General features: G+C 40.0%; 1 protein-coding gene across 3 annotated transcripts in view; it reads right to left on the bottom strand.

Annotated features, from left to right (window-relative positions):
* Positions 1–16,558, bottom strand: part of LOC114656173 (coiled-coil domain-containing protein 27-like) — a 60,675-nt gene that overhangs the window by 22,509 nt on the left and 21,608 nt on the right. For all 3 annotated transcript variants that reach the window (XM_028807611.2, XM_051930526.1, XM_051930525.1), the window contains one exon: positions 14,062–14,242. In XM_028807611.2, coding sequence (XP_028663444.2) covers positions 14,062–14,242 — 181 coding nt within the window. The remainder of the gene's footprint in view (positions 1–14,061; positions 14,243–16,558) is intronic.

The following is a 16,558-nucleotide window of genomic DNA, read 5'->3' as shown; positions in this document are numbered from 1 at the left end:
TTCAGCAATGAGACTTGTGCCACATGACGACAGTCTTCCAATTCCGAAACCACCAGAGGATTGGACCTTAGATGAACCAGATGAAGAAACTGCAATGCAGGGTACTGACAGTGACATTGACCCGGGTTTTGAACCGTGCTCATCAGGCGATCAACATCTGATAACACAGTACGAATTGAACGATTTGGTCAGAGATTTGAGTTTAATGTCACTGTTCTCTGTGCCCACTGTTATGAACTCATTCATACAGGCAGACCAAGTATGGTACGCAGGGGCTTAGCATCAGCATTTAGAATTGCCGAGCCAAGCACAGGACTAGAGAGCCAAAGACAACTGGAGAATTGAATAGTCAGCCTAAAGACAGACTAGTATATTTCTGTCTTCTGTCAGCACAAAATCCTCTTTCCTTGTTGGGAGAATGAGAAATGCATGTAGGCATTGTGCTATTCCTGTATTTTTGTAGGAGGGGTTTGAGTCCTTTCCTGTCCTTGTTTGGATCCAGAGAAGGAGCCTGCACGTGGAGCAACCAGTATATAAGGATGGACCTATGGCCAACACACTTTGAAGCTGATGGGCAGAAGATTATGTCCTCCGTCCGGAAAATCCTTTCAGTGTGGCGACGAAAGATGGCAGACTGCGTAGGTCAAGACTCCCACATGCTTGATAGAGTCTGTCATAAGCTTCCCGTTTGTAATACCGCGTGAAACCGTCAGTAAAGTGAGCTAAATTATCCTTATACTTCTCATGTAATCTTGTAACCGTCATATTGCATGCTGGGGGGGATAATACCTTTTTAATTTATAATTATTTAAATTCAGGTTAATTAAAACGCCGCAATTGAAAAGAACACATTTCCAGAGAGCTAATGCCTCTTAAGGGAACACTCTGTCTGATTTTAATTTTTGTATTTTAGTTTTGTTTATAATCTGTGTTTTGTCTATTGTTCGGTGTCCTTAGTGTTTAGAAAGGGTTCTATTCAATAAGGTCGCGCACAAAAAGGCGACCTTCAAAAGGGCGACCTCAATTGGGCGCGGAGAATAAAGGCGCACGTAAATAAACGCGACCTTCAAAAGGGCGACCTCAATTGAGTGCCGAATAAAGGCGCCCGTAAATATAGGCGAGCTTCAAAAGGGCGACCTCAATTGAGCGCCGAATAAATGCGCGCGTAAATAAAGGAGCGCTTCAGAAAGGTGACCTCAATTGAGCACGGCAAATAAAGGCGTTCGTAGATAATTTATTTCAAATGGCTCTGGAATATGTGAAGAGCAACAAAGGTGCAGATCTACTCGTAGTCGAAGGCTATACATTCAGAAAGGAGAAAACTATCAATGGGAAACACATCTGGAAATGCACTGAATATAGGATTGGAAAATGTTCGTCTCGCTGTCATAGCAAAAATGGATTATTCGTCAAGAGACCATCTACGCACAACCATGTTCCAGATGTGACGAAGATCGAAACAAGGAAAGCAATAGTGGACATGAAACAACGAGCAACTTCTTCTACTGACGGACCGCAGGAACTCGTGGCTACAGCAACCCAAGGTCTGTCATCAGCGGTCGTTGGACAACTTCCTGTTTTTCGTCACCTTAAACAAACTGTCCGTCGCGTTCGGCGTGTCAACGAGGCAGCAATGTCAAACTCAACTAGTCTGGACAACTTGACTATACCTGTTGGACATTCTACGACTACTGCAGGTGAGCAATTTCTTTGATATGACAGTGGACCAGGAAACCACCGATTCTTAGTCTTTTCAACGCAGAGGAATCTGCAGGTCCTTGCCGAATGTGAAGCCTGGTTATGTGACGGAACTTTCAAATCTGCACCTCTTTTGTTCCAGCAAATCTACATGATTCATGGGATAAAGTACGAAACAACGCTTCCTCTTGTTTACGTGCTCATGAGTGACAAGAGTTCAAGTAGTTACATTCGAGTACTTACTGAACTGAAAAACATCTGTCAACGGTTGGATCCTAAGACAATTGTTACAGATTTCGAGCAGGCCAGTATTCTGGCGTTCAACACGATGTTCCCACGTGCAACTCATCAAGGATGCTTCTTCCACTTCAGTCAGTGTCTGTGGCGTCGGATGCAGCAGACACCGGATATCGTTCAGCGATATACGACTGATGCTGAATTCGCTCTAAGTCTTCATCATTTGGCTGTACTGGCTTTCGTTGCCCCGGATGATGTTGTCGACGTCTTTGAAGAGCTGATGGACACGCCTTTCTTTGTCAACAATTACAAAGACATCAGCGACCTGCTTGGTTACTTCGAAGACACATGAATCGGACGCCCATCACGACGCAATCTACGTCACGAACTGATCTTCCCCATCTGCCTTTGGAATGTATATGACCGAGCGATCAACGATCTCCCAAAGACCAATAATTCCGTTGAAGGATGGCACCGGGCGTTTTCATCTTTGCTGGGAGCGTGTCATCCAAGTATCTGGAGATTGATCGAAGGCTTTAAGAAAGAGCAGAGCCTTACTGAGCTGCGTCTTGAACAGCTCGTTGCAGGTCAGCCTATTCCAAAGCCAAGGAAGACCTACAGAGACACTTCGGAGCGAATTAAATTAATTGTCCTTGATTATGCTAATAGACCGCATCTCGAATATCTACGTGGCATTGCACATAATCTACAGCTTCAAGTGTAACTTGCTTTCACCTTTTTATACATTCAGTCATTGCCTTAATCTAATTTTCTGTAATTTTGAAAACAACGAAATATGTTCAGTCATTGCCTTAATCTAATTTTCTGTAATTTTGAAAACAACGAAATATAGAGAGCTTTAGAAATAGTTCGTTAGAAGTAGTTCGTTAGAAGTTCATGCATTAATTAATTGGATGTTTTAATATTCTTGCTTTCACCTTTTTATACATTCAATCATTGCCTTTATCTAATAAATTTTCTGTAATAATTTTGCTGCGTTTGCCTTTATTCGCTGCGCCCAATTGACGTCACCCTTTTGAAGCACTCCTTTATTTATGCGCGCAGTTATTTGGCGCTCAATTGAGGTCGCCCTTTTGAAGCTTGCCTTTATTTACGCGCGCAGTTATTCGGCGCTCAATTAAGGTTGCCCTTTTGAAGATCGCTTTTATTTATGTGCGCTTTTATTCACCGCGCCCAATTGAGGTCGCCTTTTTGTGCGCGCCCTTATTGACGGATACCTTTAGAAAGGCGCCAACAAATAAATAAAATGTATTATTATTTGTGCATACCCAGTTGGTACCTGTCACAATCAAAATAGACTTCTCAGGAAGCAAGACTTTTCAAAAAAATTGTTGTGCAGTGTAATTGAAGGGATGACAACTAAGATGGACAGAAGAAACAACCTATTAGAAGATACTCATTTTGTTATTGGAAGTGACTTTAATCCAATCAGCAGAATGTTCAACCTTTCTTTAAACTTCACTGCACCATCCTGAAGAATCTTTCTTTCTCTCTTTCTCTCGCTGGGATATTTGCTGGACACTCAATGAACTCCCTGAGGATTCTCTCAGGGATAGGGAACTCTCCAAACTGACTGAAAACATCTGAATCCTAATATCAGAACATAAAAGCTATAAGCCTCTTGCCTGGTTAGCTGAAGCCAACAAACCTTTCTCTTTGTGAACCTCAGAGCAGAGGTCTAGTCTGCCAAGCTAAGTACTGAGCTCCGTCTGCTTAGGAGCAGCCATTACTTCAGGAATAGAACTTCAGCATATAATCTCTTTGGCCAGAATAAGCAATGTCTTTTCCCTAAGAAGTTGCAAAAGACCGCAGAAGGCATGACAGCAGCACAGTACTGACAAGGATCATGCAGCAAAGAGAAAGAGTGCACTCCAACGAATGAAGAATCCCCCACATGAACCCAGAGCAACAATAAAGCAACAATTCCACACAACATCAGACATCATCCATAAAGAATTAGTATCATAAAACTATTGATCTTTGCCAAGATCAAGTAGAACTGCAAATACCAGTAAACATCCAGAATATATCTTATATGTTTGTCTGTCGAGTCTGTCTGTGTCCAGACTTGTATGTCAACATATGCAGTTATCATATTTGTTTAATCCATGTGTTTATCAATAAATTGTATTATTCTGTTTCTTAAAACAAGTGTGCCTCAGTTACACTGACATAAGCCTAAAGGCTGGAGACCTGTCTCTTACAACAGAGAAAGGTAAGGTAAATAAAGTAGGAGCCTTGCTAATTTACTGGATTAATCCCACATTATTATGGCATCACCCTGGATGGCTGTCTTAGTGATTATTAATCAACAAAAATTCCTACAGCACAAAAAAAATTGATTTGTAAAACTATATGTATGATAGGTCTCACACCAAGTTCCTTTTTACATCTCAAATCAAGTTAAATGTACTGTATATGTTCGTGCACTCACCTAACCTATCTCTCTCTCTCTCATTCTTCCTAGGGCACGAAGTGGAAGCGGAAGCAGAAACAGAAGCGGACAACGGCCGATAGTGAGGTGAATTGCGTTGAAATTGTAGTCGAGGAACTCCAGGCACTCGATGAACAGATTCAGAAACTTCTGTCCAGACGAAGATACCTCAGAGATCTGAAGGCTCGACTGTTGGATAAACCGTCCTCGCCATCTGGTATCAGCGTAACATCAACCCCGCGTTGTGCCGCTCAAGTCACCTTCACCCCCGCGCCTTGTAGGAGCAACACCGATGATGACCTCAGTGTATTTCAGCAATGCAGGCGGGGGTTCAAGGCCAGAACACCTCCATCGGCACAGGCAAGCATCGTAACGCAGAACCGGTTTGACCCTCTAAGCGTCCCCAGTTTGCCTTCAGCTCCTGGTGATGTAATAGTGGTAGGTGATTCTATTGTTAGGAACCTCAATATCACTTGCCCTAATAGAAAATCTTTTGTTTCTTGTTTTCCCGGTGCTCATGTCCGAGATGTGATGAGACGTGCGCCGGCGATCTACAAGAACAGGGCAGTTGGAACAATTGTTTTACATGCTGGTGTAAACGACATAAGGCAAAGACAGTCCGAGATCCTCAAGGCAGACTTCACTGCATTAATTAAAGACACAAAGGAGAGGACCCCATCGGCAAAGATATTCATCTCGGGTCCACTCCCTCTCGTCAGACGATCAAACGAGTACTACAGTCGTCTGCTTGGTTTAAACAACTGGCTGCAGGGCTTCTGCAAGAATCAAGACATTGGGTTCATCAACAACTGGGACCTCTTTTGGGAAAGACCGCGTTTTTTCAAGCGAGATGGCCTGCATCCGAACAGCTTCGGCGCCTGGGTAATCTCTGAAAACATATCCAAGGTAATTCGTTTATCTTGACTATCTATCTCTGCTTTTAACCCCTTCCGAAATGCCACTCCTGTGCTTGGTCATGATAATTGTTTAATAAAATCTTCCATAAAAGTGCACAACATAAATACTGTAATAACCAATCTTAATGCACATAGAAAATCTAGGCAATACGGCACAAACACCAATAATTTAATTAAAGTTACTACTTTAGATGAACAATGTATTAAAACTATAATCAGTCCGTTTATAGTGCCATCTATAATAGCGAGGATAATGTAAATAGTAAGGTGGAAAGATTTAATACTAAAGTGAGGGCTGCTGTTGACTTAGTTGCACCTGAAAAGACAGTTAAAAAATCTTCTAGCATTGTTATACCATGGAAGACCCAAAGAGTGTCTGATTTAAAAAGAACATGCCGTAGAGCTGAGCGTAAATGGAGGAAAACTAAACTAACTATTGACTATGAAATATTAAAAGTTAAAATAACAGAATACAATAACACAGTCCGTCTTGAGAGGCGCTGCTATTTCTCTAAGATTATAAATAACAATGCTAGTAATCCCAGAGTCTTATTTTCGACAATTGATCATCTGTTAAACCCAGGTAACTCAAAGGAATGCCTCCTAAGTACTTCCAGTAAAACCTGTGAGGCTATCGCTGTATTTTTCAATCAAAAAATTAATGATATTAGAAATAACATAGTATATCTCCCCAACACTAAGGATCCTCCTAAACCCCAGTACCCCATAATAAACAAATTAAAGTCTTTCACTAGGATAGATTTACATAAAATAATTTCTCAAATGAAACCCTCCACCTGTGCCCTTGACCCAATACCAACAAATTTTTTCAAAGAAGTATCGGGCGTGCTTATTGATAATGTTCTTGACATAGTAAATTCGTCATTAGATATTGGGGTCTTCCCAGACTGTCTTAAGACTGCGGTAGTTAAACCCCTACTTAAGAAAAATAATCTCGATCCCTCTGCTCTTGAAAATTATAGACCCATCTCTAACCTGCCTTTCTTAAGTAAAATTCTAGAGAAGGCAGTCATTATACAGTTAAATGAGCACCTCAATAAACATGCTATTCTTGATAAATTTCAGTCAGGTTTTAGAACAAATCACAGCACAGAAACTGCACTCGTTAAAGTAGTAAATGACTTGCGGGTAAATGCAGACAGAGGCCATTTATCTGTTCTCATCCTCTTAGATCTGAGTGCCGCATTTGACACCATTGATCATAATATTCTTAAGAATCGCCTTAGTCAATGGGTGGGCCTCTCTGGCAGTGTCTTAAATTGGTTTGAATCCTACCTGGCAGGGAGAAAATTCTTTGTTAGTTGTGGTAATTATAACTCAAAGACACATGATATTCTATATGGTGTTCCACAAGGCTCTATCCTGGGTCCACTGCTCTTCTCAATCTACATGCTTCCATTAGGTCAGATTATCTCAGGGCACAACGTGAGCTACCACAGCTATGCTGATGACACACAGCTGTATTTATCAATAGCACCTGATGACCCCAAATCTCTTGATTCGCTAACACAATGTCTAACTTGTATCTCAGAATGGATGAATAGTAACTTTCTCAAATTAAATAAAGAAAAAACCGAAATCTTAGTGATTGGCAATAATGGATACAATGAGGCTATAAGAAATAAACTGGATGCATTAGGATTAAAAGTCAAATAGAAGGTAAAAAGCTTAGGGGTAACCGTTGATTGTAATCTGAATTTTAAATCGCATATTAATCAGATCACTAGGACAGCATTTTTTCACCTAAGAAACATAGCAAAAGTTAGACCTCTTATATCATAAAAAGATGCAGAGAAATTAGTTCATGCGTTTGTTTTCAGTCGGCTAGATTACTCTAACGCACTCCTCTCAGGTCTACCCAAAAAAGACATCAATCGTTTGCAACTAGTGCAGAATGCAGCTGCTAGAATCCTTACCAGGAAAAGAAAATCCGAACACATTTCTCCAGTTTTGATGTCACTACACTGGTTACCTGTGTCATTCAGAATTGACTTTAAAATTCTGCTTATGGTTTATAAAGCTTTAAATAATCTCGCCCCGGCTTATATATCGGAATGTCTGACACCTTATATTCCAAATTGTAACCTCAGATCCTCAACTGAGTGTCTCCTTAGAATTCCAAGAGCAAAACTTAAAAGAAGTGGTGAGGCGGCCTTCTGCTGTTATGCACCTAAAATCTGGAATAGCCTGCCAGTAGGAATTCGTCAGGCTAATACAGTGGAGCACTTTAAAAAACTACTGAAAACACATTATTTTAACATGGCCTCCTCATAACTTCACTGTAATTTACTCCTGATACTCTGTATATCAAATTCATTATAATAACTATTCATTCAAAATCTGTACTAACCCCTACTCTCTCTTCTGTTTCCTTTTCCGGTGTCCTGTTGGTGGTGGCGTGCGCCACCACCATCTACCCAAAGCACCATGATGTTCCAAAAATAATGGATGGATTAAAAGCCAGAAGTCTGTATGACCATCAGCATCAAGTGACTCCGTGAAAAACCCGAACTACAAAGAGGACTATTTCATTTATGTTAGGTAGAATGCCCAGAGGGGACTGGGCGGTCTCGTGGCCTGGAACCCCTACAGATTTTATTTTTTTCTCCAGCCTTCTGGAGTTTTTTTTTTTTGTTTTTTTCTGTCCACCCTGGCCATCGGACCTTACTCCTTTCTATGTTAACTAATGTTGTCTTATTTTAATTTCTTATTTTGTCTTTTACTTTTCTTCTCTTCATTATGTAAAGCACTTTGAGCTACTTTTTGTATGAAAATGTGCTATATAAATAAATGTTGTTTTAGCCACCTCCATCACCTCCCACCAGTAACTATGTATGGCTTAAAAATTCCTTTTCTTAATATTCATCACCTAATCACCATATAAATTTGGTCAAGTTCCTGAGTGATGTCGCAGAACATACAGTAGAATATGAAACTTCCCTAAACGAGATGCACTATGTTACTAAAACAAATCTCAAATAAAGGCTATTTTTCCTCAGTTTGCAAGGCCACAATTAAGGTAAATATGTTAACCAATGAATTAGGTGCATGGTGATGCAGCACTAGCTCTGCTATCTCATAGTAATGAGTCTCATGCCCTGGATGCTCCCTGCATGGAGTTTGCATGTGGGTCTCTAGATGAGTTTCCTCCAATTTTCCAGGTTAGGTGAGCTGGTGATGCTAAAGTATCCCCTAATGTATCTGTATGTGTGTGTGCTGGCGCCCTGTCCAGAGGCTGTTCCTGTGTGCACCCATTGCTTGCTGGGATAGGCTCCAGCTGCCCCCAAACCCTGCCTTAGATAAGCCTGTTTAGAGGATAGATGGACCAATAAATGCTATAATATGTCCTGCCAAAAGCAAATTTCATTTGCGTGTTGTCAATCCTAAAAACAGATAGAGAAATACTCTGAACAATTTCAATTACATGTTAGTTCACGGGGTGGCACGGTGGCGCAGTGGTAGCGCTGCTGCCTTACAGTTAGGAGACCTGAGTTTACTTCCCGGGTCCTCCCTGCGTGGACTTTGCATGTTCTCCCCGTGTCTGTGTGGGTTTCTTCCGGGTACTCCGGTTTCCTCCTACAGTCCAAAGACATGCAGGTTAGGTCGATTGGCGATTCTAAATTAGCTCTAGTGTGTGCTTGGTGTGTGTGTGTGTGTGTGTCCTGCGGGGGGTAGGATTGGTTCCCTGCCTTGCACCCTGTGTTGGCTGGGATTGGCTTCAGCAGACCCCCGTGACCCTGTGTTCGGATTCAGCGGGTTGGAAAATAGATGGATGGATGGATGGATGTTAGTTCACTGTTTCAGATTTAGCTTGAGATGGGTTATTTAAAGTTGTTGTATTCAGTATTTTCCTCTTTTACAATCTCAAAAGACACTCCTGTTGGCAAACATATCCTCCATAGTCAGCATGAGCAATTAAACCATAGTGTACATGGCTATGGTTATGCCGGCCTATACAAACAGCAGTGTAGCAGTCTGAGCAAGTATCTGTCACATGTCACACTGTAGCAAAATATTTAAGAAACAATACTATGATATCTATTGATAAAATAAATAAATAAATAATAGGAAACCCTCCAACTTTCAAATCAGTTAACTAAGTCACATCTGAACATTACACGATGCATAAATTTTATACAATCTTAAAATAAGAAAGTGATTTTTTTTGCCACAATTAAAATATATAGACAAACAAACTTAAAAACACAAACTTTTCCGTCATTTAAATATCGTTAATGGTATTTCTATCATTTTATGTAATGCTAACTGACTTATAAGCTGATTTAGACATCCTAGAGCTGTCTTCTTGAAGTAGTGTGCTGAATGTGAGCCAACATTAGAGATAATCATAAAGAAAGCACACAATCCCTGTTCCTGATTTAGAACAACTGGGGATAAGAATGGGATTGACAGATAGATGGATGGATGGATGGAGAGATGGATGGAGGTAAATCATAATGTGACTGATGCATTATTGAGATGTGCAAGGAAATGCCAACTTCTGTTCAGTTCATTCTCCTGCTGCCTGGAGTCTGTAAAATGCCAACACCAAATAAGTCTGCATTGGATTTATGGATGGTGAAAATATTCCATAATTTTAAGCCTGTTTTCACCCCAAGTTTGTATTTTATAAATATTGACTTTTGTGTAAGAAATTGCTTATGCATGTTTCCAAGCATAAGAAAATTTTGTACAAGAGAGCACTGGTCTTATCAGACTCAGAAGATTAAAGAGCCATTTTATTTTCTAGGTCCACCACAAATTAAGCTCTAAGCTCAGCCCCCCCACAATTATTCGTGATAAGAAAGACATGCAACTATAAACATATTCCAGATATTTCTTCTTACCATATAAATCCTAAAATAAAATACATTTATAATAAATATATATTGGGAGTGCCACACACCCCATTCCAGCAACCTAATGACCCCTCATGCTCTCCCAATCCATCTACTGATTTCATAGGAGTCGCTGAATGTAATGAATGTCACTGACGACGTAAGTAACCTCTGGTTTTGGTCGACATTCTCTTCACAAACAGACACACTGCCGATGGATGTGCCCAAGAGGTCATTAAAGGCCTGGATCTTTGTTTTTATGCAGGACACTCACAAGCCCAGACACTCAGACTCCTCGATCAGTCTCTCGAGAGCCTCCATTGACTCAACAAAGATCACAGCTTATCCAGCAAAGTCAAGATCAGTGAATATTTCTTCACCAACAGATGCCCCACAGCATCCCAAGATATCTGTGCAAAAAGACGAAGGTCCAAGTCTTTACAGTCATGGTGCTTCCTGTTGTGCTATATGGCTGTGAGACCTGAGATGACCTGAGATGAAGACTAGACTTCTTGGATATTGTGTCTCTTCGGAGAATTTTTGGTTTGACTTTGTGTCAAATGAGGAGTTGCTCACAGAGTCCCAAATAAGGCACGTTACCTGCATTGTGAGGGAGCGTCAGTTACAGCACTATGGCCATGTGGCGCGATTCCCCAAGGGTGATCCAACTCCTCATTGTTGAGCACCCAAGTGGCTACACCAGGCCATGAGGGCGCCCATGTAACACTTGGCTGCAGCAGATAGGTGGTCATTTCTGCTGGGTGGGACTGGACCATGTGACTGTCTTGGGGTTTGCCAACCAGGATCCTGAGCTGTTTCATTGTGTGCATGCTCCCTAAACTTATCTGATCTGATAATAAATATCAACAGTTACTGTTGCATTTAATGTAAAAGGGTCATGGATAGTTTGTGAAGCAGGCAGTGGTGGGTTTGTTGTGGGTTGGTTTAACAATTTACATTGTATTAACAATCGTCCTTGATTACCCATCCCCTAAATCCCTCATCCCCCCAATTCCCCCCATCCACCATATATCCAGGCATTCAACGAGGAATGGTAGCTAAGAAGGGCAAAATTGGGTAAAAGAATGTTTAATAAATGCTGCCTTATATCATACTCATTGGTCCTGTCCTCCATAGAGCCCCATATATGGAGACCACATAAAATGACCTTAGTCTATTGCTACAGTGTAAGGTAATGTAACTTTATAGGTGTCCTTAGCACCTCTTGTAACGCAATAAACTCAATCAATAAGAGGCATTAGGCTTACATAGACCGTCTATGTATTGGTTTTCAGACTGTTCCCCATATAATTTGAACAAAGCCAAGGTTCCTTCTGATGGATATTTCACACAGCAAACACAAAGTTCAAGCATCTTTCCAAAATCCCATCACACAAAGACAATACTCCTCTTGCACAATGCCATACCTGATGTCACAAATGGCCAGGATTCTTACCTGGCCGGGTCACCTCCTCGCTGGAAGGATCGGGGGAGCAAGCCTGGTCAGAGTGTTACCTCCTCCGGGATGCTAGATGGCAGCCCCCATGGGTTACAGTGGTGCCTCGGACTTCTGCCAGGCTTCATAGGAGGTGGAGTTGTTTACAGCCTTGTTGGGATCTGCAGGTGCCGCCAGGGGGTGCTGCAGCTGTTCCTGAGCCTGTGTGGGCAGTTCTTCTGCCACACCCGGAAGTGCTGCCAGAAGTGGGGCAACGAGCACCTGAAGCACTTACGGGTGCCTTATATAAGGGGCCAGCTGACAGTACTCGGTGAGTCTGGTGGAAGGTGGACGAAGTTTGCCGAGGAGGAGTGGAGGAGAAAAGAGAGAAAGAGAAGGAAAAGAGGACTATTGTACTTGTGCATTTGGACTGTGTTGTGGGTTCGTGGGAACGGGGAAGACGTTCTCCACAAGTGAAGAAAAATACACACTTATTGCTAAATAATGAGCTGGGAATGACATACATGGTAGGATATAAAACACACATAAAAGATGAAACTTTAATATTCTCAGTGCATGGAAAGGCAATAAGAAAGTTGCCAGAATATAACGTTTTGGCGTCAATGCAAAGTGGTGCTCACTGGATGGGGACTCTGGAACTGCTGCTAGTCGAGATCTGCTGGATACTGAAGACATGGTCTCCTATATGAAAGCTATTACAAGTCTCAACTCAACATACTTTGTGCATTATGTGTTCAGACACAATATATGGCCCGGGAGAGCGTCTTTTCTTGAGAAAAGGTGAATTGGTAGTAAAATGTTCCTAAAGTGGCCAAAGTTGAATATGTTAAACAAAAATCATCATCTAGGAAAAGCAATTTCAAATGATTGCCTGACTTTCATTTGAAAGACAAGCCAGAAATCATTGCCTACAGTGCTTAATCAGAAATATAAAATTCTACGAACAGTCTTTTATAAATTATTTTTGAAGATGTTTTTCCTTTATTTTTAAGTACAAGCAAAATTACTGTATACATAACCCACATTACCTATTGACATGTGCAAAACAAAACGTTGCATCAAGAAACCATTCTTAGATAAGAAAAGGAACATTAAATGCAGCATGACATCATCAATATGAAGGCAACATAAAATGAAACAATAAATAATGTAAATATTAAAGAAATCAAATTTATAAAAACACCTTAAAAGGCATGTTTAACTCATGAAGAATCCTGACCCAATGAAAATAAATTGAATGTGATAGTAATTCAGTACACCACTTCCTAAAACGAAATGAAGACTGTTTAGATCGGGATGGCCAAGCTTATTTTGGATGGGTAATGGTGTCTGAGAGTCAATGCAAATTCCAGGCACTCAGATGCTTGGAAGGTATTACAGATTACAGTTGCAAATAAACCCTTTCATTGAACATCTTGTTAAGTGTAATACTGTTTTTTATTGAAAAAAAAAATTTACTATGGTATTGTATAATGTAGTCTTCTGTATACCAGTAAATTGTTAACTAATGATCTTATCTGGTATAAAGTGCCTGCAATATGTAGTATTACCAGTAACAGACAGAATGCTGACAATTCTACCGACCATGTCTAAAGTAATGGAACTGAAAGCACATTTTTGTTGATAACAGAATTCTACAAAACCTGGATATTGTTCATAATGTGGTACACTGTTTTATATGATTTTAGCTCTTAATAGGATTTTGGGTTGAATTGTGAAGAAAAGTTTAAACTGCAGGAGCTAATGTAGCAAGATGTATGCACTGCATTCTCAATCTAGTATACAATGTCCAGAGTTTACGTAGTCTTCCAGTGTTGCGTGTGCTTTTTTATGGGTATTGCATTTTGCTCCCACATCCCAAGGGCATGCAAATTAGTTTAAATGTGAATTCCAAACTAGCCGTTTGTGTGTATTTGACTGATTTCAATCATGAACTGGCACCCTCTCTAGGTCTGGTTCTTGTAATGTTTTATATGAGGCAACTATTATTTTGACATTCCCTCTGTGTGTGATATAATGTGTCTTATTAGGCTGCAGTACAATGATGTGTGTGCTAGTTAACTTGGTAGTGTATACTGCAAGGTAACCCAATAAAGAAGGGTCTCCTTTGTATCTCATGTTGTCAGCTGCATTATTTAACATAGAGTAAAAATTGTAATAGTACTCTTATTTTTTAAAATGTTATGGTACTGCTTTGACGCCTACAGTATATAGGCTCAGACCCCCATATACCCTGAATTAGATTAGGCAGATTTGAGAGCATTGTAAATGTTTGAAGTTAAGCTAATAATGTTAGACTTTCTCTTCTTTTTTTGTTCTTCTTATACATATACTATGCTCTTCTAACCCCAGTTGACAGCAAACCCGCCACTATGGTGTCAGTATATATTTAATGTCATAACTAATAATAGAAAAAAAACCCTGTTGTATGTTTCTTACCTGTAGAAATCGAATATTTCTTCTGCAGTTTCTCCAGCTGCTGCATGAGTTTCTTATTGGTTGTTTCCAGGTCTATTAAACATTCTTCTCCAAATTCCCTAACATCATCAGCATAAACCATTTCAAATTCAACAGGGAATGCATTCTTTACCACTGGGTCTTCTAGGTTAGTTTTGGTGCTCTGCAAAAAATGGTTACATACTGTGCATGAATATCAACTGTAGTCTAATAGGATAAAAGTAAAAAGCAAAAACTGATGTGTATGCGGATGTGGGTTTCAGCAAAAAGAAAAAAACTTTTTCTTAAAAGTTCCTTTATCTTGGGAGTTATTTTAATATGGATGAAGGGACTACCTTCTCCTGACCCTAATAAGAAACTGAAGTTGAATTTTAAATAAGCTTTAATTAGAATTGCAATATGCTAATGAAACAGCAATGACATAATCAGTGTACATCTGAAATAAGAGGGTTGTACACTCTGGAAGTGATAAAAGTGGAAGTAGACTTAAACTACTAACTACTTCCAGACTAAGAGGAGATTAAGAAAGCCAATGTAATGTTAGTTTCTATAGCCCAAATGTGGAGTACCATCTTAATATACAACAGATTCAGAAACTATTCAAACTCCTTAATTTTTCCAGATTTTGCTATTTTGCTGTCTTGTGCTAAAATAGCTTAAATTATAAAAAAGCACGGTGTAAAACGTAAGTTTAAATTAAGTTTATAGAAACGCTCCCGCTGTGGATTGCAATAACATATTCGCGAGATAAAAGTTTAATGAGAAGACACGAGGTATAAACGAACCACACGGCGTAGCGCAACGTTAGGGGCTTCACCTCTGGCGCTGACGTTCGAGAATCGATTTCCGAGAGCGGATGCAGTGAGTGTGTACGCCTGATGAGTCCAGAATTAGGGAGAAACACGTGTCGCATACTCTTTGCATTATTTGAAAGTAAACTATTAAAACCATTCTATGATCTGCTTCTCGCAACTGAAACATGGCGGATGTTAGCCGACTTGCTGACCGCAACTTTAGGGGCTTCAACTCTGGCGCCGCAAACAGCGAAGAACAAAAAATTCATTAAACAATTGAGAAGGGAGCGAAACAATAAGAAGCGAGCGAGTGAACCATACAAGCATCTTCATAAGGGAAACAAAGCACGGTGTAAAACATACGTTTAAATTAACTTTATAGAAACGCTCCTGCTGCGGATTGCAATAACATATTCGCGAGATAAAAAAACGCAGTAGGGAGAAATGAAGGAAGAGCCGCAAACCGCGAAGAACAAAAAATAACAGAAAGAGGGCACGTGGCGGACGTAAGGCGACTTGCTGACAAACCACAAGCGTGACCTGGCAAGTAACCATCCATACAATCTGATTGTGATTCAGAAAACGAATGCCATGAATGTAATTACCACGATCTACATACTGTCAAATAAATGAAACACACGCCGTAGTGCGACAGCTGTGAAAAGGGAGCTTCACAAAAAATCAGATCCTTAACAAATTGTTATTGGTATATTTTCGATCCGTTTAAAAAGGTTTTCTTTTCTTCTTAATAAAAAATTAAAAGCAGTACTTCGCCGCAACGAAGCGCGAGAATTTGGCTATATATATCTGCTTCTCGCAATTAAAAGAGGGCACGTCGATCTACATACAAGGCGAAAGTCTTGCAACATTCAAAGATGATGGTTTGGGATAAGTACACCATGGAACATAAAAGAGCTTATGAAGCCTTGAACCGAAAAAAGCAAGATCTCAGAGATAGTAAAAAAAAAAAAAAGGAGGTAATGTCGTTTTACTCGCTGTAGATTTTAGTCAAACATTACCAGTTATTCCACGAGGGAGACCAGCAGATGAACTCAACGCGTGTTTAAAATCCATGCTTCTCCCACACTCGGTTATATGTCGCGTGTTCTTGGGTAGGTACACCAAAAAATGTATACATTTAAGCATGTAATGGGCAAATAAAAAATGAGGTATACCCGAAGGCACTGCAGTAGTACTTAATGTAACTTTACTTCTTAAATGTTAATGTTTTACTGTTTAATAATTTATACGCTTCTTATATGTTGTTCAAATTCTTTTATCAAAATACCAGTGACAGCGCAATGCACGATAACATGGAGTGAATACACCATATGCGTCCGCCCACGGCCGCCCTGGTGTGCGCAGATAGGAGTTGATTCTACAATAAAATAAAATAAAGATAAAAAGAGTAATACAATCATCACCCATAAAGCGGATAGCAGACGTGACGTACTATATGTGTACCAGATTTCAAGTCAATAGGTGAAACGGTTTGCGAGCTACAGGTGATTTAAAATCCTGGACAGACAAACAAATAGCCACGGTAGCAAATTAAAGAAGAAGATTTTACTGTTTAATAATTTATATTTATATGAAATGTGCTTCTTATATATTACTTCATATTCTCATATGATAATGATGTTAATGTTGTTTATATTGATTTCTATGTTATTGTAAGTGCATGT

This window comes from Erpetoichthys calabaricus, chromosome 8 (genome assembly GCF_900747795.2).
Source record: "Erpetoichthys calabaricus chromosome 8, fErpCal1.3, whole genome shotgun sequence".
Taxonomy (NCBI): Eukaryota; Metazoa; Chordata; class Cladistia; order Polypteriformes; family Polypteridae; genus Erpetoichthys; species Erpetoichthys calabaricus.
This window is presented reverse-complemented; position numbering and strand designations above follow the sequence as displayed.